The following is a 24,477-nucleotide window of genomic DNA, read 5'->3' on the forward strand; positions in this document are numbered from 1 at the left end:
TCCGCTGTGCCTCCTCCGGAGACAGGGTCAAATTCAAGAGGTAGGACTTATCAAGATTAACCCGAAATCCTGCAACACCCTCATAGGCGGAGAGTACCGAGTGAACAAAGGGGAATGACAATGCTGGGTCACGAACGGACAACAAGATATCGTCGGCAAAGAGCGAGATCTTATGCTGCTCTCCCGCAAAAGGAAGCCCCAGAATCCGCTCATTCTCCCGCACCGCCAACGCCAACGGCTCTATGCTAAGAGCGAAGAGGAGAGGCGAGAGGGGACATCCCTGGCGAGTCCCTCTGGAGTGGCGGAAGCTTCCGATCTATGGCCGTTGACCAACACTCGGGAAGTAGGGCTACTGTAGTTAGCTTCGATCATTCTCACGAAGTGGGGCGAAAACCCAAAGGCCACCAGAGTCTTGTGTAAAAACCCCCAATCGACACGATCGAAGGCCTTCTCCGTGTCAAGTCCGATCAATACCGCAGGCACGCGGAACCGCTCCGCTTTTTCAATGAGGTGGACAACGCGGCGCAGATTATCGTGAGTCTGCCTACCCTTAATGAACCCAGATTGATCAGGGTGGATCAGGGCAGGCATCAGGTCCTGCAGTCTGCCCGCCAATATGGAGGAGTACAATTTAGCGTCAAGATTGAGAAGCGCTATTGGGCGATAAGATGTACAAGAAGTGGGATCTTTCCCTGGCTTGGGGATAACAGTAATCAACGCCTCGGCCATAGAGTCCGCGGTCCTACCATCAGTCGCCATGGCATTGAAGAGAGAGACTAAATAGTCGCAAACGTCAGCCGCGAACGTCTTGTAGAAGAGGGCCGTGTAGCCGTCAGGCCCAGGGGCCTTATGCAGCTTCAGACCTTTGATGGCATCCAGTACCTCCTCTCGTGTGAAGGGGGAGGACAGCAAGTCGTTCCACTCCGTAGAGACTTTCGGAAGAGGCAAACACTCCAGAAACTCGGATTGAGCCTCCGGATCGAGAGCATCACCCGCGTAAAGTTCCGAGTAGAAGCGCCCAAAGACGGCTGCCTTGTCCGCGTCCCTATGTTGAACAGAGCCCGCGTGGTCACGTATACCCCCTATATAATCTCGCTCGCGTTTGTCACGAAGTTGCCGTGCAAGATGGCGCCCAATTTTGTTGCCTTGGGAGTAGGAGGCACGTCGCAGACGCAAAAGAGTAAACTCCGCCCTGTTGTTATAATGGGCCCTCAGCTTCCCTCGCACTGCCGTCAGGGGGCGCAGAGTCACCCTGGAAGGGTCGCCTTATGGGCCTGTTCCAGGGTGGCAAGTTCCGATTCGAGGGCCTCCCGCTCCTCGCGTCTCAGCTTGTTCAGGTTCGCGTTAAGAGCAAGGCACGTGCCCCTCAAGGAGGCCTTGCACGCGTCCCACGTGTTATATACCGAGGTATCCGAAGGAGGATTGAGGAGAAAGAATTTGCCAATAGCCTTGCGCAGGGCCTTACAAGACAGCTCGTCTCTGACAAGAGCGGCCGGAAAGTACCACTTACGCCAACCGTCCCCCCCAGCGGTCCAATGTAGCCCCAGAACCACCAGGCTATGGTCGGACACTGAGAGTGGGAAGACAGCAGACAGTCGTATATCCCCCCGGAGAGCCTGACTAACCAAGATATAGTCAATGCGGGAGTACGAGCGATGAACGCTAGAAAAGAAGGTGTAGTCCCTAGCCTGCGTATGAATAAAGCGCCAGCTGTCTATGAGCCCCAGATCACTCACCTGGCATTTAGTTCCCTCCGTGAAAACGCCAGTGTCCGCTCTACGCGCACCAGAGCTATCCCAGTCCCTGTCCCACACCATATTGAAGTCACCCAGCAAAAACAAATGCCCCTCCACAAAGTCCCCAACCTTGTCCAGCAAACCTTGCAAAAAGCCATTCTGGCCTGTATTTGGAGCATATAGCACTGCAAAAGTACAGAGGCGGCCATGTAACATCCCCTTCACCATAAGCCAGCGGCCCTCCCTATCAGCACTCACCCCCACAGGTTGAAAATGTAGGGAAGCCCGGAAGAGAAGGGCCACCCCTCTATGCTTCGTGGTCGCGGAAGCCCTATAGATAAGAGGGAACTGTCTATGACGGAGTCTCAGTTCGTCCCTCCTAGCTAAGTGGGTTTCTTGGAGAGCAACCACATCCAAATGATGGTCCAAAATGTACTTCCAAAGCTTCTGTCGCTTTTGCGGGGAGTTAAGGCCTTTGACATTCCAAGTGCCTATGCTAACAGGCATAATGGTAAATTGAAATCCCATGCCATGCACACTCTAGAAAGTCACTCAGCCCAGGGAACCCTTCGCCACACTGTGGAGCCCAAGACCATCGAGGACAATCAAGCAAGGGGAACCAGGGGCAAGACTCCAGCCCTAACCATAGGAAGGGGGCCGCCCGCCTACTCCTCGAACCACCCAGGACGGACACTCCTCCAAGAAGAATAAGAGCTGAGGGAGCTATCAGGCAGATCAAAACAAGAGCCGCGGGAGCAAACACCGTTGAAGTCACCATCATCATACAGTCAACACTCAAGGTCGCCACCACCACCCCCCCCCAACACCCCTCTCAACCCAAAGCGCACTGCCATTACAACTACTTGCAGAGCACCAACCAACCCGCCCCCCGGAAACAACCCCAACACAAAAAACAGAGAGCACCAGGCCCATAACCTGAAACAAAGGTTCGGCAGTTCCAATGGGCCACAGGGCACAGGGTCCAAATCAGACTGGTATCGGGGTGGGGGCTCCAGAACAAGGGCCCCCAGGGCCAAGGCCCGGGGTGTCTTCTCCAAAAGTACCATAGTACCCCAGGGCAGGGACAGAGGCGCTCCGGCGCCCGAACATCAAAGAAGGCAGGGATCACGCCGCACCAGAGGACCGCTGAGAGTCCGCAAGAGTGGCCGAGGCCACCGACTTCACCGCCGCTCCCCTCTCCAGGAGGCTAACAGAATGATCCGGTCTCAGCCGTTCTGGGGAAGCTCCAACTCGGTGCCAGGATGAAGAGCGGCGTCGGCGCCGCGAAGAGGAGGACTGTGTCGCCTGCGAAGCCGAATCTTCCTCCAGACCCAACAGGTCCCTTGCGGCTTTCAGAGAGCGGAGCTGCACCAACCTGTTCTGCCAGCGGAAGATAATCCTAAAAGGGTGACCCCAGGAGTAGGAGACGCCCTGTTCCCTCAAATAGGCAGTCACAGGCCGGAAGTCCCTCCACTTTTGCAGTGTGGATGCCGCCAAGTCCTGGAAGAGCTGAGGCTGATGGTCTCGGAAGCTTAGGGAACCGAGGGCCCTGGCGTTCCGGAGGATGCGTTCTTTAATCTGAAAGTCGTGGACACACACAAGAATGTCCGGGGGGGGCCGCCCCGCCTGGGTAGGCCAACTCTGTGCACTCGATCCAACTTAATTTCCCGCACATCTTCCTCGTCCAGCACCTGGAGGAAGAGGGCATGTACATACCCCCTCAGGTCACCAGCCTCGCCATCCCAGGGGACCGCTCTGACACGGATGTTGTTCCTTCTGGAGCGATTCTCCAGGTCCTCGGCATATGCCTGCAAGTTCAGGTTTTGATCCGCAAGGCGAAGAACATCCTGCTGTAACTGGTGAACGTCGTTTGCCATAGTTAAGTCATGATCCTCTAGCACGGCCACCCGCTCTCCAATGCCGTCCACATCTCTCCGGACCTCACGCAGGTCCGACGCCAACTGAGCACGGAGCTCAGAAATGTCCTCCTTGATCGAGGCAAAGAGTTCCGCCATGAAGGCCTTGGTGGCTGGTGCCTCATCGTCTGATTGTCTGGTCGAGCCACTCGCTCCAGGGGAGTTCGGCGGTTGCGATCCCTTCGAGGCCCCTTCTTTCACTGTCCTCCCTTTGCGTGGCAAGTTCGACATCGTGGCAGAGCCCCGGACACTAGGCCGTCGGGAGATAGGCCGCGCAAGGTTCCACGGTAAAGGCGAATCCCAGATGCTCCGCACACACCGATAGTCCCAGATAGTCCCAGATCACAGGCAGCGCAGTGCCCGGGGGGCCCCCCCGCGCGGCCTCGTAAGGCCAAGGATAGAGGAAACACCCTAGGCCGCAAGTACGCCCGATGACGCCCGGGCACCAAGGTGCAGGGTCTCTCCAGTCGGCCCAAGCTCACCTGCACACCTCGAGGAGCTCGCTGCTGTGTCAGGCCCCCGCACACTCCTCTTCCCCAGTCCGCACTGTGCAGCGGCAGCCGGTAATAGGGTAAGTCGGCCCTGCGCGCCACTACAACTCCAGGGTCCGACGCCGTCACAGGCAGAGCAATGTCCTCGTTTGGCGGGTAGGGTCCGCACTAAGCCACAGTGCTCGGCAGATCACCGCACGTCGCAGGTATCATCCGCAGGCCTCGGGTGGGCTCCGCTGGTCCTGCGCTACTGGGGGCCGCTGGTCGGGCTCTCCACCGGTCCACAGGCCGTCACCTTCCACTCGGGTGGGCTCCGATGCGGTTCCGCTGATTACGGGTGATCCGGGCGGGCATCGGTAGTCCGCCCCTCCCCCGCACGGCCCCACCGGGGCAGCCGCGCTCCGGCACTCGAGGCACAGGGTGGGCTCCTGGTCGCCTCGGGTCACACTGCAGCTCCGTCGGCCTCTGCTCGGCGGGGGCCACTATGGGTGGACCCGGGCGGGCTCCGCTTGTGTAGCCCGAAGGAAGGGGCCGCCGCTCCGCGAAGCCCCGCCCAGTCGACGCCGAGCCGCTGCACTCTCCGGCGGCCTCGCTTCTACTCCAGGCCGGTGCTCAATGGGCCGGGCCCGGAAGGACACCGGGTGGCGCCGTATGGCCGCTCCGGGACGTGATGAGAGCACCGGACCCCTCAGCTCAACACCGCCGACCTCCGTGAACGTTGCAGAGCGGCTCTAGGTCCCGCTGGTACCGCTACTCAATGCTAAGAAAATCGGGCGCCGGAGCGACTCAGAAGTGCGTCTTACTCCGACGCCATCTTGGCCACGCCCCCAATCCAATAATTTTTATTAGTTTTACGTCAAAAACCATATGAATGAACAATTTTTTCTTATATAAATACAGACAAAACTTTTTGACTCCACGTCACATGTATAAAGACAGTTTCTTTCGACCTAAGAACTTTCATTCAAACACTCATACACAACAGCACATCAATATATACACACACATAATTTCTGGAATTATACAACATTATTTACAATTTCGTTATTTGGAAAACATAGCATTGGAAAAAACAAATGAAAAGTTTTTGAATGATTGATATTCAATAGAATATTCCTAATGCTGAGTAGAGGGGGTCTACGCGTTTCGATAACCCCTTGGTGTGGGGAAATCTCATCAGGACCATGTGCCTGTAAATGAAGGACAAAAATGAATCAACCGGGGGGAGAGAGCCAAACCTCTGACACTACAGTGTGGGGGGGGGGAACCTAATCCTACCTCTTGGGTGCTCGATTTCTTCTTGCTTGGCGAAACTGTAATAAAAACAGAGCCTCTTTAGCCTCTAATTCAAAAAGGACTAACTCTTTTCAGTATCAGACTCGCACGTGAATACTCACATCTTTTTACGCATGCCGCGGTTTATCGAATTTGGTGGAAGTGGAGATCTGGAAAAACAAAGGGGCTTGTAAGAGCACGTTGGTGCATTTCGGGCTCCTGCAGCTAATTTAGATGGAAAGAGAACGGCTTACTTGCTTGGGGCGTGTGTGTCGTCCGATTGATGTTTTCGGGCTTCACGGCGGTTCTTCGCGCTTTTGCTTGCTGCAATTAAAGGGGAGACTGGTGTCAGGTCTCTATCTATTTTGGACCCACAGGGTATGCCTCACGCTCTTATGCTGTCATGGCAGTTGCATTTACCTTAATAATTCTCTCGCGCTGAGTTGATCAGGGGGTCCACGCTATTCAGCCTCTGTCAGTAGGTACAGGGGCCGGCACCAACTGGTCGGTGTTGCTCTTCTCGCGTATCTCGGTTTTACTCACTTCCTGGTTACAAGGATTATGGGAGTTGTAGTTTGATTGGCGGTCGTCATGGAGACGGTGTGTTTAAACAGGGATAAAGTTGAATTGAACCTCATGCCGCCGACCTCCGAGTCTATGACGGGGACAATCGGGAATGTTTCATATTCCTTTCAGTGTCTGCTATATTGCGTCAAGGGTATTTACAAGCGGTAGATTTCAGAAAGTTCATTCAAACCGTTTGTGGCCGTATTAAACTTAACGATTAGCATGGCTTCATGGCGTGATAGCTTTTCTTCAATATCACCACCTCTGGAATCTTTCTCAATTTTGGCAATCACTGTCCACTTTAAGTCCTCTAGCGTGTGCTCATTATTTTTCCAATGGTTCACTAGTGGAGCAGTCGTCACATTCTTTTTTATTCGTGATTTATGTTGTGTGATTCGACATCTCACCTCCTGGCTCGTTTTGCCGATGTACAGTTTGTCGCAAGGGCATCTTATGCCATATATGACGTATCTTGACTTACAACTCGTAAATTTTTCATGTTTCCAGAATTGTTCTTTATGTTTAAACAGGTTCCCTTCCTCCGTGCTTGCACAACAAATGCAAGACCCACATTTGTGATGGCCTTGGATTGGTGGCAATCCTAGCATTGTGCCAATTGTCGATGTTTTCTTTTTTATCGCTGCTCGAACCAAGTGATTAGAAATACTTTGATCTTTTTTGAAAGCAAAAAGTGGCTTCTCTTTCAGTGTTTCATCGATGTTTTCCACCAAATGCCAGTTTTGTAGAATGGTCTTTTTGAAAAGGTTTGAATTCGAGCAGAACGTAGACACACATACTATTCTATTAAGAGTTGGTTTTTCTTTTTTGACTAGAAGCGTGTCTCGGGGAATCCACCACACTCTCTTCATTGTTCTTCTTAATAGTTTTTTGGGGTAGCCTCTTAAAGCTAAATTGTCCGTCAGATTATTAGCGTGGAACATGTATTCGTCTTTGAATTGGCAGTTTCTTTTAATCCGGAGGTACTGTCCAAATGGGAGGTTTTCCTTTAAGTTGCGTGGGTGGTTGCTTTTAAAATGTTATGCTATTATTCAGCATGAGCTTTTCAAAAGTGAGAATGCCATTCCTCGATGTCGAGGTGTATCCAACAGATGTTGGCTTGGTTACCACACTATATAAGAAACAGACAGATAGAAATAAGGCTTTACATTTTAAAAGCAACCACCCACGCAACTTAAAGGAAAACCTCCCATTTGGACAGTACCTCCGGATTAAAAGAAACTGCCAATTCAAAGACGAATACATGTTCCACGCTAATAATCTGACGGACAATTTAGCTTTAAGAGGCTACCCCAAAAAACTATTAAGAAGAACAATTAAGAGAGTGTGGTGGATTCCCCGAGACACGCTTCTAGTCAAAAAAGAAAAACCAACTCTTAATAGAATAGTATGTGTGTCTACGTTCTGCTCGAATTCAAACCTTTTCAAAAAGACCATTCTACAAAACTGGCATTTGGTGGAAAACATCGATGAAACACTGAAAGAGAAGCCACTTTTTGCTTTCAAAAAAGATCAAAGTATTTCTAATCACTTGGTTCGAGCAGCGATAAAAAAGAAAACATCGACAATTGGCACAATGCTAGGATTGCCACCAATCCAAGGCCATCACAAATGTGGGTCTTGCATTTGTTGTGCAAGCACGGAGGAAGGGAACCTGTTTAAACATAAAGAACAATTCTGGAAACATGAAAAATTTACGAATTGTAAGTCAAGATACGTCATATATGGCATAAGATGCCCTTGCGACAAACTGTACATCGGCAAAACGAGCCAGGAGGTGAGATGTCGAATCACACAACATAAATCACGAATAAAAAAGAATGTGACGACTGCTCCACTAGTGAACCATTGGAAAAATAATGAGCACACGCTAGAGGACTTAAAGTGGACAGTGATTGCCAAAATTGAGAAAGATTCCAGAGGTGGTGATATTGAAGAAAAGCTATCACGCCATGAAGCCATGCTAATCGTTAAGTTTAATACGGCCACAAACGGTTTGAATGAACTTTCTGAAATCTACCGCTTGTAAATACCCTTGACGCAATATAGCAGACACTGAAAGGAATATGAAACATTCCCGATTGTCCCCGTCATAGACTCGGAGGTCGGCGGCATGAGGTTCAATTCAACTTTATCCCTGTTTAAACACACCGTCTCCATGACGACCGCCAATCAAACTACAACTCCCATAATCCTTGTAACCAGGAAGTGAGTAAAACCGAGATACGCGAGAAGAGCAACACCGACCAGTTGGTGCCGGCCCCTGTACCTACTGACAGAGGCTGAATAGCGTGGACCCCCTGATCAACTCAGCACGAGAGAATTATTAAGGTAAATGCAACTGCCATGACAGCATAAGAGCGCGAGGCATACCCTGTGGGTCCAAAATAGATAGAGACCTGACACCAGTCTCCCCTTTAATTGCAGCAAGCAAAAGCGCGAAGAACCGCCGTGAAGCCCGAAAACATCAATCGGACGACACACACGCCCCAAGCAAGTAAGCCGTTCTCCTTCCATCTAAATTAGCTGCAGGAGCCCGAAATGCACCAACGTGCTCTTACAAGCCCCTTTGTTTTTCCAGATCTCCACTTCCACCAAATTCGATAAACCGCGGCATGCGTAAAAAGATGTGAGTACATGTGCGAGTCTGATACTGAAAAGTGTGTTAGTCCTTTTTGAATTAGAGGCTAAAGAGGCTCTGTTTTTATTACAGTTTCGCCAAGCAAGAAGAAATCGAGCACCCAAGAGGTAGGATTAGGTTCCCCCCCCCACACTGTAGTGTCAGAGGTTTGGCTCTCTCCCCCCGGTTGATTCTTTTTTGTCTTTCATTTACAGGCACATGGTCCTGATGAGATTTCCCCACACCAAGGGGTTATCGAAACGCGTAGACCCCCTCTACTCAGCATTAGGAATATTCTATTGAATATCAATCATTCAAAAACTTTTCATTTGTTTTTTCCAATGCTATGTTTTCCAAATAACGAAATTGTAAATAATGTTGTATAATTCCAGAAATTATGTGTGTGTATATATTGATGTGCTGTTGTGTATGAGTGTTTGAATGAAAGTTGTTAGGTCGAAAGAAACTGTCTTTATACATGTGACGTGGAGTCAAAAAGTTTTGTCTGTATTTATATAAGAAAAAATTGTTCATTCATATGGTTTTTGACGTAAAACTAATAAAAATTATTGGATTAATTCCGGAAAAATCAATTCCTGAGAGTTACTGTTTGATTCAGTAATTCGAGAGATCATCCATGATCCAAGTTGAAGTAGTTAGGCAATAGTGGTCCCCTTTTGGTTTTTAGTTATTGATTGTGAGGCTTGTCCTTATTGCCAGTGAGCCCAGACCCAGTCTTGGTAATGGTCAATGGTTAGAGCGGCAGACCCTGATGCAGAGGTCTAGCCCGGGACCAGGGTTCAATTCCCGCCTCGGCGGGTCTTGGGCTCAATTTCCTCGGACCTGATAATTCTCGCCTCGGTGCCTATTCTAATCATGGGTCCCACTCTGCAACTCTGGGCAATAGTTTGCTTGATCTCCACTACGGCCCCCACAACGCTAGGATGCCTGGCTTCACCTTGGGGGTGCCCAGGAGTGGGCACTTCACAGGGAAAAAACCAGGAAGGGTTCCACAGCGGTATTTGTACAAGCGCCGAGATACCCCAGCTGGGGTCGATTTGTGCGCTATACAAGTACACTACATTTACATTTACATGCCACGAGACGGCGGCTTGTCCCTATTCCAGGATAAAGAGGAAACAGGAGGTTAAACTGTTGACAAAGGATCAACATTATAAAACTCAACCTCTTAGCATCCAATGCCACGATTTTAGCAGGGATGATCTTTTGTCAAATGTCCGAGCGGTGCCAAGAAGTCAGTGAGCTGCACTCTTTATGAAGTCACTGAGTTTAAGGTGGAATATAAGAAGATAATCTAAATTATAAACATTTCCTTAATTCTGCTTGTGGCTCATATGGTGATCATCAAAACAATGAAATCATGAATCAGAAGCGAAAGAATCAGATCCCAACGTTGGGAAGCGGTCATAGGTCAGTGTTGGTTATATACCATAGACTGCCATCTTGGAGGTAACGGAGCGGGCAGTGGGCTAGTTGTTTGTGCACACAGTGAGGGTTAAAATGGACGCCCCTAAGAAACGCGCAGCGGACACGTGCAGTGGGCGCGCCACCGGCGCGCCAAAGGCAAGCCCGTCTGCGCCTGTCCCTAGGGCCAAGACCGCTGGCTCTATGATTAAGGAAACAAAAAAAAACACAGGCAACCAAGACAGGATTTTACCAATATGACGCCGACTTTCTGAAAGCCATTAATACATCTCATAGGCCGAACTGCTCTAGAGCCCTCGTTAACATGGATTTTACTACCTGTGTGCACTGTGGCTTCCACTTTACCCCTAATCATGACACACATATACCCTACGTCGGAAAGCAATCAATTCCCAAAAGGAAATCCTATACTATGACAAGTATAAACTGCCACTCTCTTCCAAAACACAAAGCAAACGTCTTTGATCTATTGTTCAATGAGCAACCTGATGCGGTTTTCCTCAGGGCCACCTGGCTTCATGAGAGCTCTGGCCCAGATATCGCAGCAGCTTTACCCTCTAACTATGCGATAGCAAGAGTGGATCGAATAAAAAGAAAGGGAGGTGGAATTGCGGTAATACATAAAAAAATCTATAGCTGTAACCTAGAACAACTGCCCATTCCAGCATGTGAAGCTGCATTTTTCAAGCTTACTCTCTCCCCTAATTTTACTTACTCTGGAGTTTTAGTATATCGACCCCCTCAACACCTCGCCAACTGGATCCCCACGTTTATGGAAGCTCTCTCGCCTCTTGCCACTAACACAGCTAATTTCACAGTATTAGGTGACATTAATCTCCATCTGGAAGACTCGACCTGTATAAACAGTGGCAGACTCATTTCGGACATGGCCTCCCTTAACCTTGAGCTACTAAACTCCAGCCCAACCCACATAGCCCACAACCCACATAGCCGGGCATCTTTTATATCCTGTCTTTTCTAATCTATATACAATCACTATATACAATCACTTGCGCCCCGACGCTTCCTTCCAGCTGGTCTGATCACTTTCAGATAAATTTCACACTAACCAGTCTACCTGACAAGAACATCTTAATTAACTCTAATGGGAAGGAGGAAGCGCAGAAAAACTGGGAAAAGTTAGACCTTAATAAATTGAATGAGTACCTTGACGCCCATAAACCTCCCTTAGAGCATAAAACCGATCCTCTCGCTGCAACAGTACAAAGCTGGCTTTCTGAAGCCATTAATATCTGCCTCCCAACCATAAAACATTAAAGAAACATACATGACGAATCTCTAAAAACAATGAAAACTAATTGTAAGACCCTGGAAAGAAAGTGGTCCCACTACAATCCGTAGAAGCTAAAAAGCAACCATCATCAAACATTCAAAGTAAACATGTACCTAAAATCTCACATTCATGTCTCTACATTCATTCACACACATACATAATGGCCACACGATGGATGGACAACAGATGGAACCAAATTGTCAATGATGTATACAGGTGGACTGAAAGATGATAAAGAGACTGAATTTTTATTTATTTATTTATTTTTTGAACTTATATGGCGCAAACAGCTACCCAAAAAGGGTTTCCCGGCGCCTAAGCACACAGACACAATGATGATAAAACAGCAGTGGATATTTTAAAGACACTGGTCAAACAACCAGGTCTTTATCTCTTTCCGGAACCTGGTGAGACTTTGCTCCTTTCGAATATGGATAGGGAGGGTGTTCCAGATGGATGGGCCTAGGTAAGCAAATGATCTTCCTCCCATCCTGGCCAGTTTGAATCTAGGTACGCCAAATTTTTCAGCTGATTTTGAACGTAGATTTCTCTCTGGAATATAGGGAGAGGCCAGTGTTTGGAGGTATTTGGGTGCGGTACCAGTTTTGATTTTGAACATATAGTTCAACGCCTTGAACCTGATACGATTTTCAACCCTTAGCCAGTGCAGCTCACGTAGGTAAGGAGACACGCTGTTGTTCTTGGGTATAACACAGAGAAGTCGGGCTGCCGCATTTTGAACAAGCTGCAACCTCTTTGTGACTGCCTTGTTTGCACCCAAATATAAGATGTTCCCGTAGTCAAGCCGGGATGTAACTAAGGCGTTGACCACTGTTTTTTGCATGGGGACAGGCAGCATCCAAAGGATCTTCCTGAGCCACCTCATGATCGTAAAGCAGAGGCCCACTACTTTGTTGGCCTGGTGCTTCATGGACAAGGAATTGTCCAGTATTACTCCCAAGTTCCTAGCATGAGTCACTGGAGTTGGAAGATTGCCCATCTGGTCAGGCCAGTGTGGAGTACCCCACAGCTCTGGCTGTTTGCCCAGAAGGAGAATCTCCGTTTTATCTCCATTTAGTTTCAATTGGTTAGTTGTCATCCAATTGAAGACTTTCAGAAGGCCATCTCTTAAGGGAGACGAAGATGAAGCCTGGGGTTTAGATAGTGAGAAGACAATCTGAGAATCGTCAGCATATGACATAAAGGTTAGTCCTGCCTCTTCAACAAGGTCTGCCAAAGGTCTAAGATAGAGATTGAAGAAGAGGGGGCTGAGGATGGAACCCTGCGGTACTCCATGTGGGGATTTGAAATGTCCCGAGCATGCATCAGCCGAGGCTATTTGGAATGTCCGCTGGCTCAAAAAGGATCTGATCCATTTCAGAGCAGTTCCACCGATTCCATTTTTTTCCAGCCGGGTGATTAGTTTTGTATGCGACACGGTATCGAAGGCTGCGCTTAGGTCGAGTAGAACAAGCGCAACCGTCTGACCATCATCGAGGAGTTTCCTGATTGTTTCAGAGATACCCAGTAGAGCGGTTTCCGTAGAGAACCCTGTGCGGAAACCTGATTGGGTGGGGTGAAGAAGGGCATTTTCCTCTACAAAGAGAGATAAGGCAGAATGCACATGCCTCTCCAGACATTTAGAGAAAGCAGGTAGGAGTGAAATAGGCCTATAGTTGGCCAGTATGTCGGGGTCTGCTGTCGGTTTTTTAAGCAATGGGGTCACAATAGCGTGCTTCCATATAGAGGGTACTGTGGCAAGCTCCAGAGATGAGTTTAGAATGTCAGCTAAAATTTCAAGGGCTGGTACATCCAGTGTTTTAATTATATTAATGGGAATGGGATCCTGTGGAGAGCCAGACTTGATTGTTTTCATAATGGCTATAAGGGTGTCTGTTGTAATAGGAGGCCATTTTTGAAGGGTCTGGGTTACAGTCGGCGTATGCTCACCATCTTCTTCAGATGGGTCAGATTTGTTCCCATCTATCTCAATGATTAGTTTGTCGATTTTGTCTGAGAAGAATTGAGCTAATTCCTGACACTGTTTCTCATTCAAGGGGCGTGATGGAGCAGTAGTTTGTGCTCCAGCAAGGTTTTTTACAGTGTTAAACAGTACTTTTGCTTTATTTGCAGCTCCCAAAATGGTGTTAGCTACATACGAGGCCCGTGCTTTTTTGCATGCAGTATGATAGTGATTCCTAGCTGTGTGGTATAAGGATTTTTTAATTGGATCAAAATCCTTCCGCCACACTCTTTCGAGGGCCTTACATTTCTTTTTCCCTTCTTTTAGTGACTCATTGAACCAAGGGGCCGGGGGGCGATGTAATTTCTTTTTGACATTAGGAATGGATAGGCAGGACTCAGCTGCATTTGTCAGCCATTGTTGTGTGGCCATCGCAATACATTCCATGGTTTGATTAGTGCTAGGTGGATGCCTACTGAGTTCTGCATTGAGTTTAGGGACATCTAAGGATTTCCAGTTTTTCTTTAACGGGGGCACCACCTTGGCTTGAACAGTAGAAGCATTAAGTGCCTCAAGCTTGAACTTAATTAGAAAATGGTCAGACCAACAGATGGGGATAGTATCCAGCCAGATGAGTTGGGGGAGATTGGACAATAAAGGGTCCAATAAATGTCCTGCCCTGTGGGTGGGCCCTGTGTTAAGTAGGTGAATATTGAGTGCTGTGAGATCTTCCAGCAAATTGATACATGTCGAATTTGATTTCTCGTCAAGATGAAGATTTAGATCTCCAATGATGGAGAAATTTTTGGCTGCCAGAAGGAAAGGGGCTATGTGATTAGCCAATTCTGCTGCCCATTTACTGCTGTTTCCAGGCGGTCTGTATATAAGAATGCCAGACATTGTGAAATTGGGATTGAGGCAGATTTTAAAAAAGGCAGACTCACAATCAGGGATTAGTGTTTCCTCAAGAGAACATTTGTATTTTTTGTTATAAACAATTGCAATTCCGCCCCCAGTTTTCCGAACTCTGTCCATCCTAACGATCGCGTAGTTCGGAGGAAGAGCCATGGCTACATCAGGGCCAGACCCCGTGTGAAGCCAGGTTTCCGTAAGGAACAGGGCGCTTGGGTTTTTGTCTGTTAACAAATCATAGATATCTAGCCTGTGCATAGGCAGGGAGCGACAGTTTGTGCTGTAGAACAGGTAGGGGTCGTTAGTGAGGAAGGATTGCTTTATTTGATTCCTGCGTCTATTCCTACGAGGAGGATAAGGTTGAATAGATGATATTGTAAAACTACAAGCGAGGCAGGTATTTTTCCCTGAGTCAGGGATTTCCAACAACATGCAGTTGTGATTTGGTGTTGGGCGTAGGGCTTTTAGATGGTCGGATGACAGTACCTGTATATTGCTAGGATGTTGGACATGACCCTCCGCCTGGCCCGTCGTGGCACGGACGGGCACAGACGGGCTTGTCTTTGGCGGGTCTTCGGCGCGGGATCGGCGCGTTCGCTGCGCGTCCTCGCTGCGCGTGTTATGCATCTGAGAGTTTTGTAGGGGCCGCGCTAGCATTCAGCACCGCCTCCCTCCCCTCTAACCAATCCCTGTCCTGCGCCGGCAAAGGAACCCGGAAGTAGGAAGCGCCCTGCACCCTCCACAACAGATGATACAAGATGCAGTAGCGTTGCTAGTGTGGGCTACTGGATCTTGTATCATCTGTTCAGTCCCTTTAACATCTTTCAGTCCACCTGTATACATCATTGACAATTTGAATGTTTGCTTTGAATGTTTGATGATGGTAGCTTTTTAGATATCCACGGATTGTAGCGGGACCGCTTGATAATATATTGAGAATACTAATACTGCATATGTTTTTATCTATTTTTGTAAAAGAATACATATATATAAAAAACACTGAGCAATACGAATAAAATATGTTTATGAATATTTCTTTGGATTGTTGGGTCCTATGTTATCTCTCTTTCTTGATGGCTGCTCCGTAGTTTGATTTATATGTCAGGATCCTAGTACAGGACCTGTGTGTATCAAGATGGCAGGTCTCTCTTGCTCTCTTTTGTAGCACTCTGTGTTATCAATCATAACCCATCTTCTAAATAAATCAATGGAAGAGGCAGTGATCCCTCCCACATGGAAACACGCCATGATTCACCCACTACTGAAAAAACCTAATGCTGATACGGCTGAAACCAAAAACTATCGCCCCCATATCATTACTCCCTATTCTGTCAAAAATTCTAGAGAAACACATTCACGCACACTTGACGCAATATGTTACAACACACCACTTACTCCACCCTTCACAGTCTGGATTTAGAGCGGGTTTCTCTACCGAAACCACTCTTTTAGGAGTTACGGAAGGAATCCGCCATCACCTAGACAGAGGAGAAACTGTGGCGCTCATTCTGTTAGATTTGAGCGCCGCATTCAATACCATACCACACCCTGTGCTCATTAACACACTGAGCAAGATAGGTATAGGCGGAACAGCTCTTAAATGGATTCAGGCCTTCCTTTCAGTCAGAACGTTTCAAGTCTTTTCTCAGAACGCTTGCTCCCAAACATACCCCTTTGCACATGGCGTTCCGCAGGGATCCATTTTAAGCCGCTATTGTTCAATTTCTATGTAAAACCCTTAGCGGAGCTAGCTGAAAAATCCGGGTTATCTATATACTCCTACACAATTGACTCACAAATCCTGTATTCCCTATCAGCACAAAACTCCAACTCAAATGATACCTCTACACTCAAGACAGGACTAACTAATAGAGCAGCCTGGATGCAATCCAACTTCCTAAAATTAAATGGAGATAAAACAGAGGTACTGATACTGGGGAAACAGAAAGACCTTTGGAGCGCACAACATTGGCCAGACAAAATGGGCAATCTCCCCACCCCCTCATTACAAGTACAGAACCTAGGTGTACTTCTCGATGAGACTCTGAGCGTGAACGCAAAATCAATAAAAGTCGCAGCCACATGTTTTTCTATCATCAAATGGCTGAGGAAAATATGCTGGATGCTACCGGAAAAAAATGGAAAAACTGTAGTCAATGCCTTGATCACCTCTCGGCTTGACTATGGAAATGTCCTGTATGCAGGCTCAAACAAACCCATAACTCATAGACTTCAGATGTCCCAAAATGCTGCAGTTAGACTTCTATGCAAAGTTCCAAAATTTGAACACATCTCATCACACCGACGTAAACTACACTGGTTGAATATTGAAAACCGTGTGAAATTTAAAACACTCACTTACATGCACAAAATCAAAACTGGAATGGCCCCGAACTACCTCTGTACTCTGGCCAAACTCTACACCCCAGCCAGAAATCTAAGATCAGCCTCCCAAGGAAACTTTGTGGTCCCCAAATTCAACTTAGCACGAATGGGAGGAAAATCCTTCACTTATTTAGGGCCGCCTATTGGAATTCCCTCCCTATTATGCTTAGAACTGAGGCAAGCTACCCCAACTTCCGCAAGATGCTTAAAACCTGGCTATTTGACAAATAAGTTTTCCCAGGCGCTGCCTGTTATGGCTTTTCGTCTGCGCCGGGAAACCCTTTGTGGGTAGCTGTTGCGCAATATACATTTAAATAATAATAATAATTAATGGCACAAAAGTCAGCATGTGTCATAAAGAAACAACATCCCTCTGAGCCAAGGCCAGCATCTGTGGGATTAAGAGGACAACAGAGCAACTTGGCAGTGGTACCCAGGGGGCGTGGCTTGAGGTACAGGTGACCACCCCTTTGCCTAGTCTGTGGAGCAGGGTGAGGATTAGGCTGTGTTTACAGAGGGGCAGAAAGCTGAATCTAAGTGTGCATGTTGGCTTGGTCGTCCTAAGACAGTTATCCAAACCGGCATGCACACTTACAGTGCCCTCCACTCCTCCTCCCTGCTGCATGGCTCCGCTCTGCGACTGACTTAGACGCTCAGTTGGCTTAGCTGGCAGCCTGCAGGGCGAAAAATTAAATGGTGATAAAATTGTTTAATTATCATTTTATTTTTCATGCTTTAATTTGCTGGCTCTCAGCGAGTGGCGCAATGCCCCTGTGCCCTAATGGAGGAGCCACCGCTGGTTTAACTGAGTTATCATGTTAGCAAAAGGTAGACCTGGATGTAGTTCTCTTTCAGTTGACTTGTTTGCCTGATGCATGTCAACGTATATGCGTACAGATTTTTCACTGTCCTTTTTGGGCACTATCACTATGGGAGAAACCCATGGCATCGGACCAGTAGAACGCTCAATAAAGTCATGCTTTAGTAACGATTCAAGTTCTTTTTCAACAGTTACTTGTAATTGGAAAGCAATTTGTCAACGTCTCTGAGCAACAGGACAAACATCCTTATTAATATGCAATTTCACTTTCATAGTCTTAAGCTTTCCTAACTCATGAAACAATGAAGGGAATCACCTTACTAGTTTATGATGAGCATTCATATTGTAATTCATGGAAATTCGTCCCAAATCAGCAGCTGTGCTGAGGCGTAGTAGATAGACACTTAACGCTGTACCATGAAGGACATGGATAGGTGCTTGTACATTGGTTTTCTTGTGTTTCATCTTCATGACAAATGAACCTTGACTTTTTATAGGGTTGATGCAGCCCATGTATACACATTTGTTTTTCGAAGGTGTGAGGAGTGGTAATGGAGACATTTTATTATGTTTCTCTTCAGGCATTAGGTTTATTGAGGCACCACTGTCGATGATAAAAGATATCGAACATCCATTTATTTTCAATGTAATCTTTGGCCAATGTTTATGTGACTTTGATGCTTTAGCAGGTTGCCTTGTATACTACTGAAATTTTTTCTCGCGTGCAGCCAGTCCAACATGCACACATTTCTCTGAGGTAGACATCAACATGACACAATCATCTTCTTCACTTTCATTCGATGTCGAGGCAGATTAACAATTTAACAATGATTTAGATAACAATCGACTTTGTTTGGTGTAAATTTGACTCAACTGATGTTCCTGCGTGCCCATGTGGGCGTGTGTCGAACATTGCTTCTGGAAGGTTCTGGCGCCCATTTTGTTTTTGCACCGAGACGCACTTACTTTTTCCACCGCTTTACAAACTGTCACAAAATGGTTCTCTTTCCCACAGCCTGTACATATCTGTCTAATGGCGGGGCATTTACCTTTGTGTGGAAACGAAAATCCACATCTAAAACACAACTTCTTTTTATGTGTAGGCATTTTGTGTCCTTCTGTCTTTTGCTTTGACTTATTTTTTGCGCTCATAACTTATTCGCTCAGAGCACCTGTGCCTCCATGTCAGCCATCAACCTTTGTTCCAGACTAAGAGTTTCTCTCAGCATTTATTGTCTGAATTAATCTGAGATGTATCCAACTATAACTCTAAGACGCATAGCCTCTTCCTCATTGAATTCATTCAACTTACATTGTTTGAGGAGCGTCTTGAGTCTCTCCTCAAGGTCATCAATGGTTTCACCAACTCTGTCGTTCTTGACTGAAAATATATCTTTTGTAATCAACATTTTGTACTGGATTAAATTTGAGATTCAACGTTTCTCTAACCTGAAGGTATGTGATTTCTTCATAAGTTTGTGAATTTTTATTTATAACTTCTTTCACACCATCCCCAGCAAGATTTTTGAGATACTTGATAATCTTTTTGTTATCAGTCTCTTGAAGTGCGTCAATGAAATCATCAAATGTCTCTAACCAACCCCGAAAACACTTCAAAATTTGGAAAAGGTGGGCGGACTATCGAGGACTGGAGCTGGACCCGCCGCCTGAAGATATTGTCCTTCCAACTCTTTGACACGCTGAACCACATGAAATCATAGTTAGCGCATTGGTGTACCTGACATGTATTATATACGATCCGAATGTCGCAGGTGGAGCTGGCAGCAGCGCAAGGGGGGGTGGGCTATGGGAGGGAGGGAGGGAGGGGGCGTGGGGGTTTACATTACTCTGTTTCCTTCTATTTTATAGATGTATTCAACTTTAAAAATGGCTGAGACTGCTGTGGGTAAATTGATAACGGCAGTTGTCTCTGGATGGCAGAGCTTTGCATGATATGTGTTTTCAGTCAATAAAATCTGTTTTCAAAAAAAGAAAAATGTCTCTAACCAAGCAGCTCATCTATCACAAATGTTCTGCTTTTTGTCTTTATCGAAAGGTGGTGGTGGTTTGAAGAAGGCAGTACCATGGCACCTAGTAATGAGAGTGGCTGACGTTGATGGTGATCTTTCTGTTACATTTTGCTGTCCATTAGAGCCAGAGTCATTTGCTCTATTTCTGAAGCCTTCGTGAGGGACCAGCTTCATCATCATTGCCGACAATCCCGTGTACACTGCCCTCCTTCTTGGTTTCCATTGGAGCCCTTCACTTTCTGGAGACCTCTAGAGTTGTTCTGAGCCGTCAACTTGCAGCTTTGGTGGGAGGCCACTTCAGGTATCAGACAGCTCAATAAGCACAACCCTCATGCTTCTTCTTGGGTCTCCTCGCCCTGTGCTGAGGTCATATAGCTTCACTCATCGAGTCTCTGGTAAGTACAAAGGTCATATGCCTTTTTCTTACTTATTTTGTCAGCCATCACTTTTATGTATTATGTTAGTATTTGACTAGAGCAGTCTTTAGCTCTTCTTTTCTGTGTCTGTATATAACCGTCTTTAGCAGTATCACTCGAATAATGTACAATTCTATCTTGCGTAGCAACGCTGTACCTCTGTGTAAGGCCTGACCAACAGGCTCCAGGCCGATGGCGTGTAGATTATTCTCACTGTTTTCGTAATCTTCAATTGTTTCACAATGGCTGAAGCTGCGAAGTGACTCCATATGCATGAAGCTTTGATTCAGTACGTTGACAGCGACACGCGTGGCACGCACGAGCAGTCTGCCTGGGCCACAGCAAACTCTCTTGAAGAGCGCAGTCCTTTCTTGGGCAACTTATTCCATCCTTGTCACCAGTTGTAACGTCTACCCCAGCCTGGAGACACGCTAATGACTATGCAGAGCTTATTAATACACATCTTTATTCTTCTGCGTATAACTGCGAACTCAACATTCTAAACCAAGCTTTCATTGCAATCCGCTCTAGCACCAACGTCACAGCTCTACGTAGTCCGGTAGTAACCAAAAGTGTTCCGTCATAAAAACTCACAAAACACCACAACTACATCATCCATGCATTCTTACCTATGTAGTTAATCACATAGCTGCCAAGGTTTCAGATTGCTATGTGTGACATTTTTATAATTTCATTGTAATTATGAGTGACATTTCAATGGCTATGAGTGACACTTTCTTGCAAGCAAAATCAAGCATGAAGACGAGGGAAACGTACAAATATAAATTACACCCATTTTTGGACCCCGACCGAGTCTGTAACAGGGCGTGAGAGGACCCAACCCAGATCTCAGCAGTCAAATGACTCCCGGATTTCGGCTGCCGCAGAGTCACAGCATGGCATGGTTGGGCAGTACTGATAAGGCAGCTGCTAGATCAGAACTGAAGCTTTTATTGAAGTAGCAGGACAGTCGCTATTGTTATCTGGGCAAAGGATGAGGATCTTTGTCTCTTTTAGCCAAAGAAGCCCATGTCATGTGAAAGAACCATAGCTAATTCCATTTTTTTGGGATACAACACTTTCTATGATGGTATTTTAAGCACATACTTCCACTGGTTTAAGTAAAACCACAAGTCCCAGAATACAATGCGTTGCAAGCTAAAAAGGCAGAACTTGCAGGAGTCTCACATGGCATGGACATACTTAGCAGATACGTGCATAGCAGAAAATAGTTCCTGAAGGAGCATTGGTCTTAATTTCGGTAGTGTGTCATCCTAGGAGAGTATGGGCATTTTTAAATTGTTTTAACATTTTTTTAATGAAGTACCTTTTCAATGTGTAGCTTGGATTCCTGCGCACTTTTGCATCATTCCCAATCAAAGCACTTCACTCACCATTATGGAAAGAAACAACAGATTGCTACACAAAAGATTTTTTTTGAAGCAGAAATAAAGCAGGACTGCATTTTAAAAAAAAAAATCTATTTACATATAATATCCTCTCCGGACAGTAGTACCTCATCTTGGAGATACCCAGGCAAAATTGTTAAAAGAACATGAAACACATTGTGTCCGAGTTTGAAACAAAGTGAAGCACGTTGTGCAGGCAGGGTGCCTGCATTAGTTATAACTGCCCTAAAAGCGTGTGAATATAAAATATAATAAAAATGTTCATAGGAATTATTTTGTGCAGAAGCCCACATTTCACTTTGACAATGATGAATGAAATGTGTTGATTATGATGAGGCATTTTAGGGTTCATCGGCCACAGGGAAGTAGGCCGGCTTCAGTTTAACAAAGTGGAACACTTAAGGATTGTGAAACGACTTTTGTTCAACTGCCTTCAACTTGCACCTAATCTGAATACACGATGTACATAATAAAGATGTTACTCTAAGAAGTTCAAAAGAATTGATTAAACAAAAAAAGATTCTGTTTGTGACCTCTCCCTCAGTGCATATTCTAGCTCACACCTACCTTTCTGTGTGCTGCCCAGCGCTCCTGCCCACCCTCTTCTGTGTATGATAAAGATCTCTCTAGGGGATGACTCGGCTGATTCTTCCGTAGTTCTGTCAGATGGAGAGAACTAACAGAGGCTGGGCTTCTCCATGAGGTTCGCTCCCTGCAGAGAGCGGGAGGCTTGACATCGGAAGTGGACGGGCCTCCGAATCGGAATGGGAAGGCGTGTTAAAAGAGTCTCAGAGTGGTACAGAGGCACATATAGTCATCAGCTTGGGGGTTGCAGTCATTGTCTGGATCAATGTGCAGGCACAACACAGACACTAAGTCCGCACTCAGAAGCTGTGTTGCTGAACCCTCACGGTACACTGAGCCAGCACTGGACGTTCGCTCGCACTGTAGTGTACCAGAGTGAGGCATGCTCAGCCTATCATTGAATTCAATGCCATGCGGGCGATTTTTGACGGCCCCGCCGGGACAAGCAGAAGGGAGTTCTGCAAGAGCCATAATTACAGCGCAGGCTCCGGCGATAACCAGTCCCTTGCTCTGCTTCCTTCTAAAACAAACTCCCCGCCTTGGCAGCAGGATGTGACGTCACCCCACGGGGCCAGACTTTCATTGTAAACTGACTGCGCCCTGCCCCGGCCGTAATGGTAGGAGGCTTGGAGGCATTGCACACCTCCATAAGTCAGGCTGTTTGAGAACTGCGCTGGTGGACACATGATGCACGATTAGCTGCCTGCAAGCAGCCTCAGCTAAGCTCCGAGCCGGCAAGAGGCGAGCACTGCGCGCATGCCACGGCGGGGGCTGTCGGCTGTCAAACTCCATGTTATTACAGCGTTAGGCAGCGCTACACTGAGGCTGAGACACTATGCAAATGCGTGACAATGCATTTCAGTGCGGTGATGCGGATCACCACACTGAAATGCGTTAGAATCACGCCTGAAGCGTGATACTTGGCAGGACTGTAATCATTGGATGTAATGTAGCTCACTTAAAGTACTTTTTAAAATTAATTTTATTTGGGTCTATGTAAAAACATTTGTTCTTTAGGGATCTGAAATACGCAGTCCTAAAAATACAGTGTTTAGCAGCCTAAATAGGTTGCATGCACTAATTTTCGGTTACCTGTTTAATTATTCAAACATACATATTTTTCCTTGATGCACTAGCTAATTATTTAAACACTCTATTCTAAAAGTCCATAGTACACGGTATATGCAGTTGTTTCAATATTTTAGTTTAATTAAATAAAACGTGTTTTAAAAAAAATGTGAGTAACGCTCTGTCCCAGTAAAACACTGGCATTCACACTGCTGATCAATACGCGCAGGTGAAAGTGAAGTTTCGGTTTTACAATCCTGGTGTTGAAGTTCTCACAGTGAGCATGCGCATTGAGTTGAGTCGTTCCCAAATGCCTGTGGTTTTAAACTGAGCATTCGCCTGTCCTGTCGCGGATCGCTCGCGCTGAAGCATGTGGCAGCGCCGCGGTGTCACCTGGAGCATGTTTTTGAGAAAAGCGTCTCTTCTCTGCGCATGCGCGGACTATTTTCAGCCGAAATCGACATAGATGTTGCAGAACCGGTCAGTAGTACAGAACTGGTTGCTGGAATGGAAGGGACGCTTCATAAAAGAGACATCACACCTACTGTTGCCTGAGCTGTATCATATTTAGTATTGTTTTTAGCAGGTGGGAAGTCTGTCTGTCCTCTCACAGAAGCTGTGTGCCTCTGGTAGTACCTCCACTTGATCCGATTACTTCTCCGGTACCAAATATCCAACCATGAAAAACAGAAAAGATTTATCCAGGAATGCGTCAGAAAAGGTAAGCAATGTCGTGACATATTCTTTGTATATTTGGCGGGGAATTGTTGCTGTTTGGTTTATTTATAACCGACTTCCTGTATCCTGTTTATCTTATGCGTCTCATTGATCTACAAACATGATTGCCCCTCTTTAATCCCCTTACTCCACTACGCACTTAAGGTTCCTAGAAGTAAGTCCTGAAGTTATCGTTTAGACATTGACGTCGATTTACTAAAAATATGGTAGGGAACTCGATGTAACGCTCCTTTCGACCCCCCAGAGACATGGCTGTCTTGATCCATTCAACCCTCAGTTGCCTCCTGTGTACTGATAAAGAGCTGTTGGAAGGGAAAGAGAGGGCATTGCTCAACAGTGCTCGTAGAAGTTGTAAAACATCTCTCCCTGCTGCTTCCTTCATGGCCCAGATGCCAAGGATTGCAAGGAGAGTGCCAGGTGTGCAGACTGTCATCTCTAACGACACCTGATTGATGTTCACAGCACCACAAACCACACACACCCCGTTTGTTGATATCTGCGATAGGCTGCTTCAACGTGGTACGTCAAAGTTTAACAGTAAACTGTTCCCTCAAAAACCTAAACGCATTAAATGAATGACACGTTTTTCCAGTTAACACTTGCTACCTTCCCTTAGATCCAAAACATCCTTTACCAGACCCCGGTCATCTTATCATGCATGAATGACTTCCTTCAGCTCAGTCACCTGTATTAATAATAATAATAATAATACTTGGATTTGTATAGCGCAGCGAGGCACAGTGGTTAGAGGCGGCAGACCAGGAAGCTGAGATCGGCCGTGGACGAGG

General features: G+C 46.6%; 1 protein-coding gene across 5 annotated transcripts in view; it reads left to right on the forward strand.

The window, feature by feature from the left end:
* The window catches only part of LOC144822315 (uncharacterized), a 528,873-nt gene that overhangs the window by 355,987 nt on the left and 148,409 nt on the right, over nt 1-24,477 (forward strand). For 3 of the 5 annotated variants that reach the window (XM_078679675.1, XM_078679674.1, XM_078679676.1), the window contains exon 1: nt 21,828-23,672. In XM_078679675.1, the coding sequence (XP_078535801.1) occupies nt 23,631-23,672 (42 nt within the window). In that variant the 5' untranslated portion in view covers nt 21,828-23,630. Of the gene's footprint in view, nt 1-19,499; nt 19,869-21,827; nt 23,673-24,477 lie in introns of those variants that run through there. The other 2 variants (XM_078679672.1, XM_078679677.1) reach the window with 2 other exon arrangements.

The sequence above is a fragment of the Lissotriton helveticus genome, chromosome 3_1 (assembly GCF_964261635.1).
Source record: "Lissotriton helveticus chromosome 3_1, aLisHel1.1, whole genome shotgun sequence".
In the NCBI taxonomy this organism is placed as follows: Eukaryota; Metazoa; Chordata; class Amphibia; order Caudata; family Salamandridae; genus Lissotriton; species Lissotriton helveticus.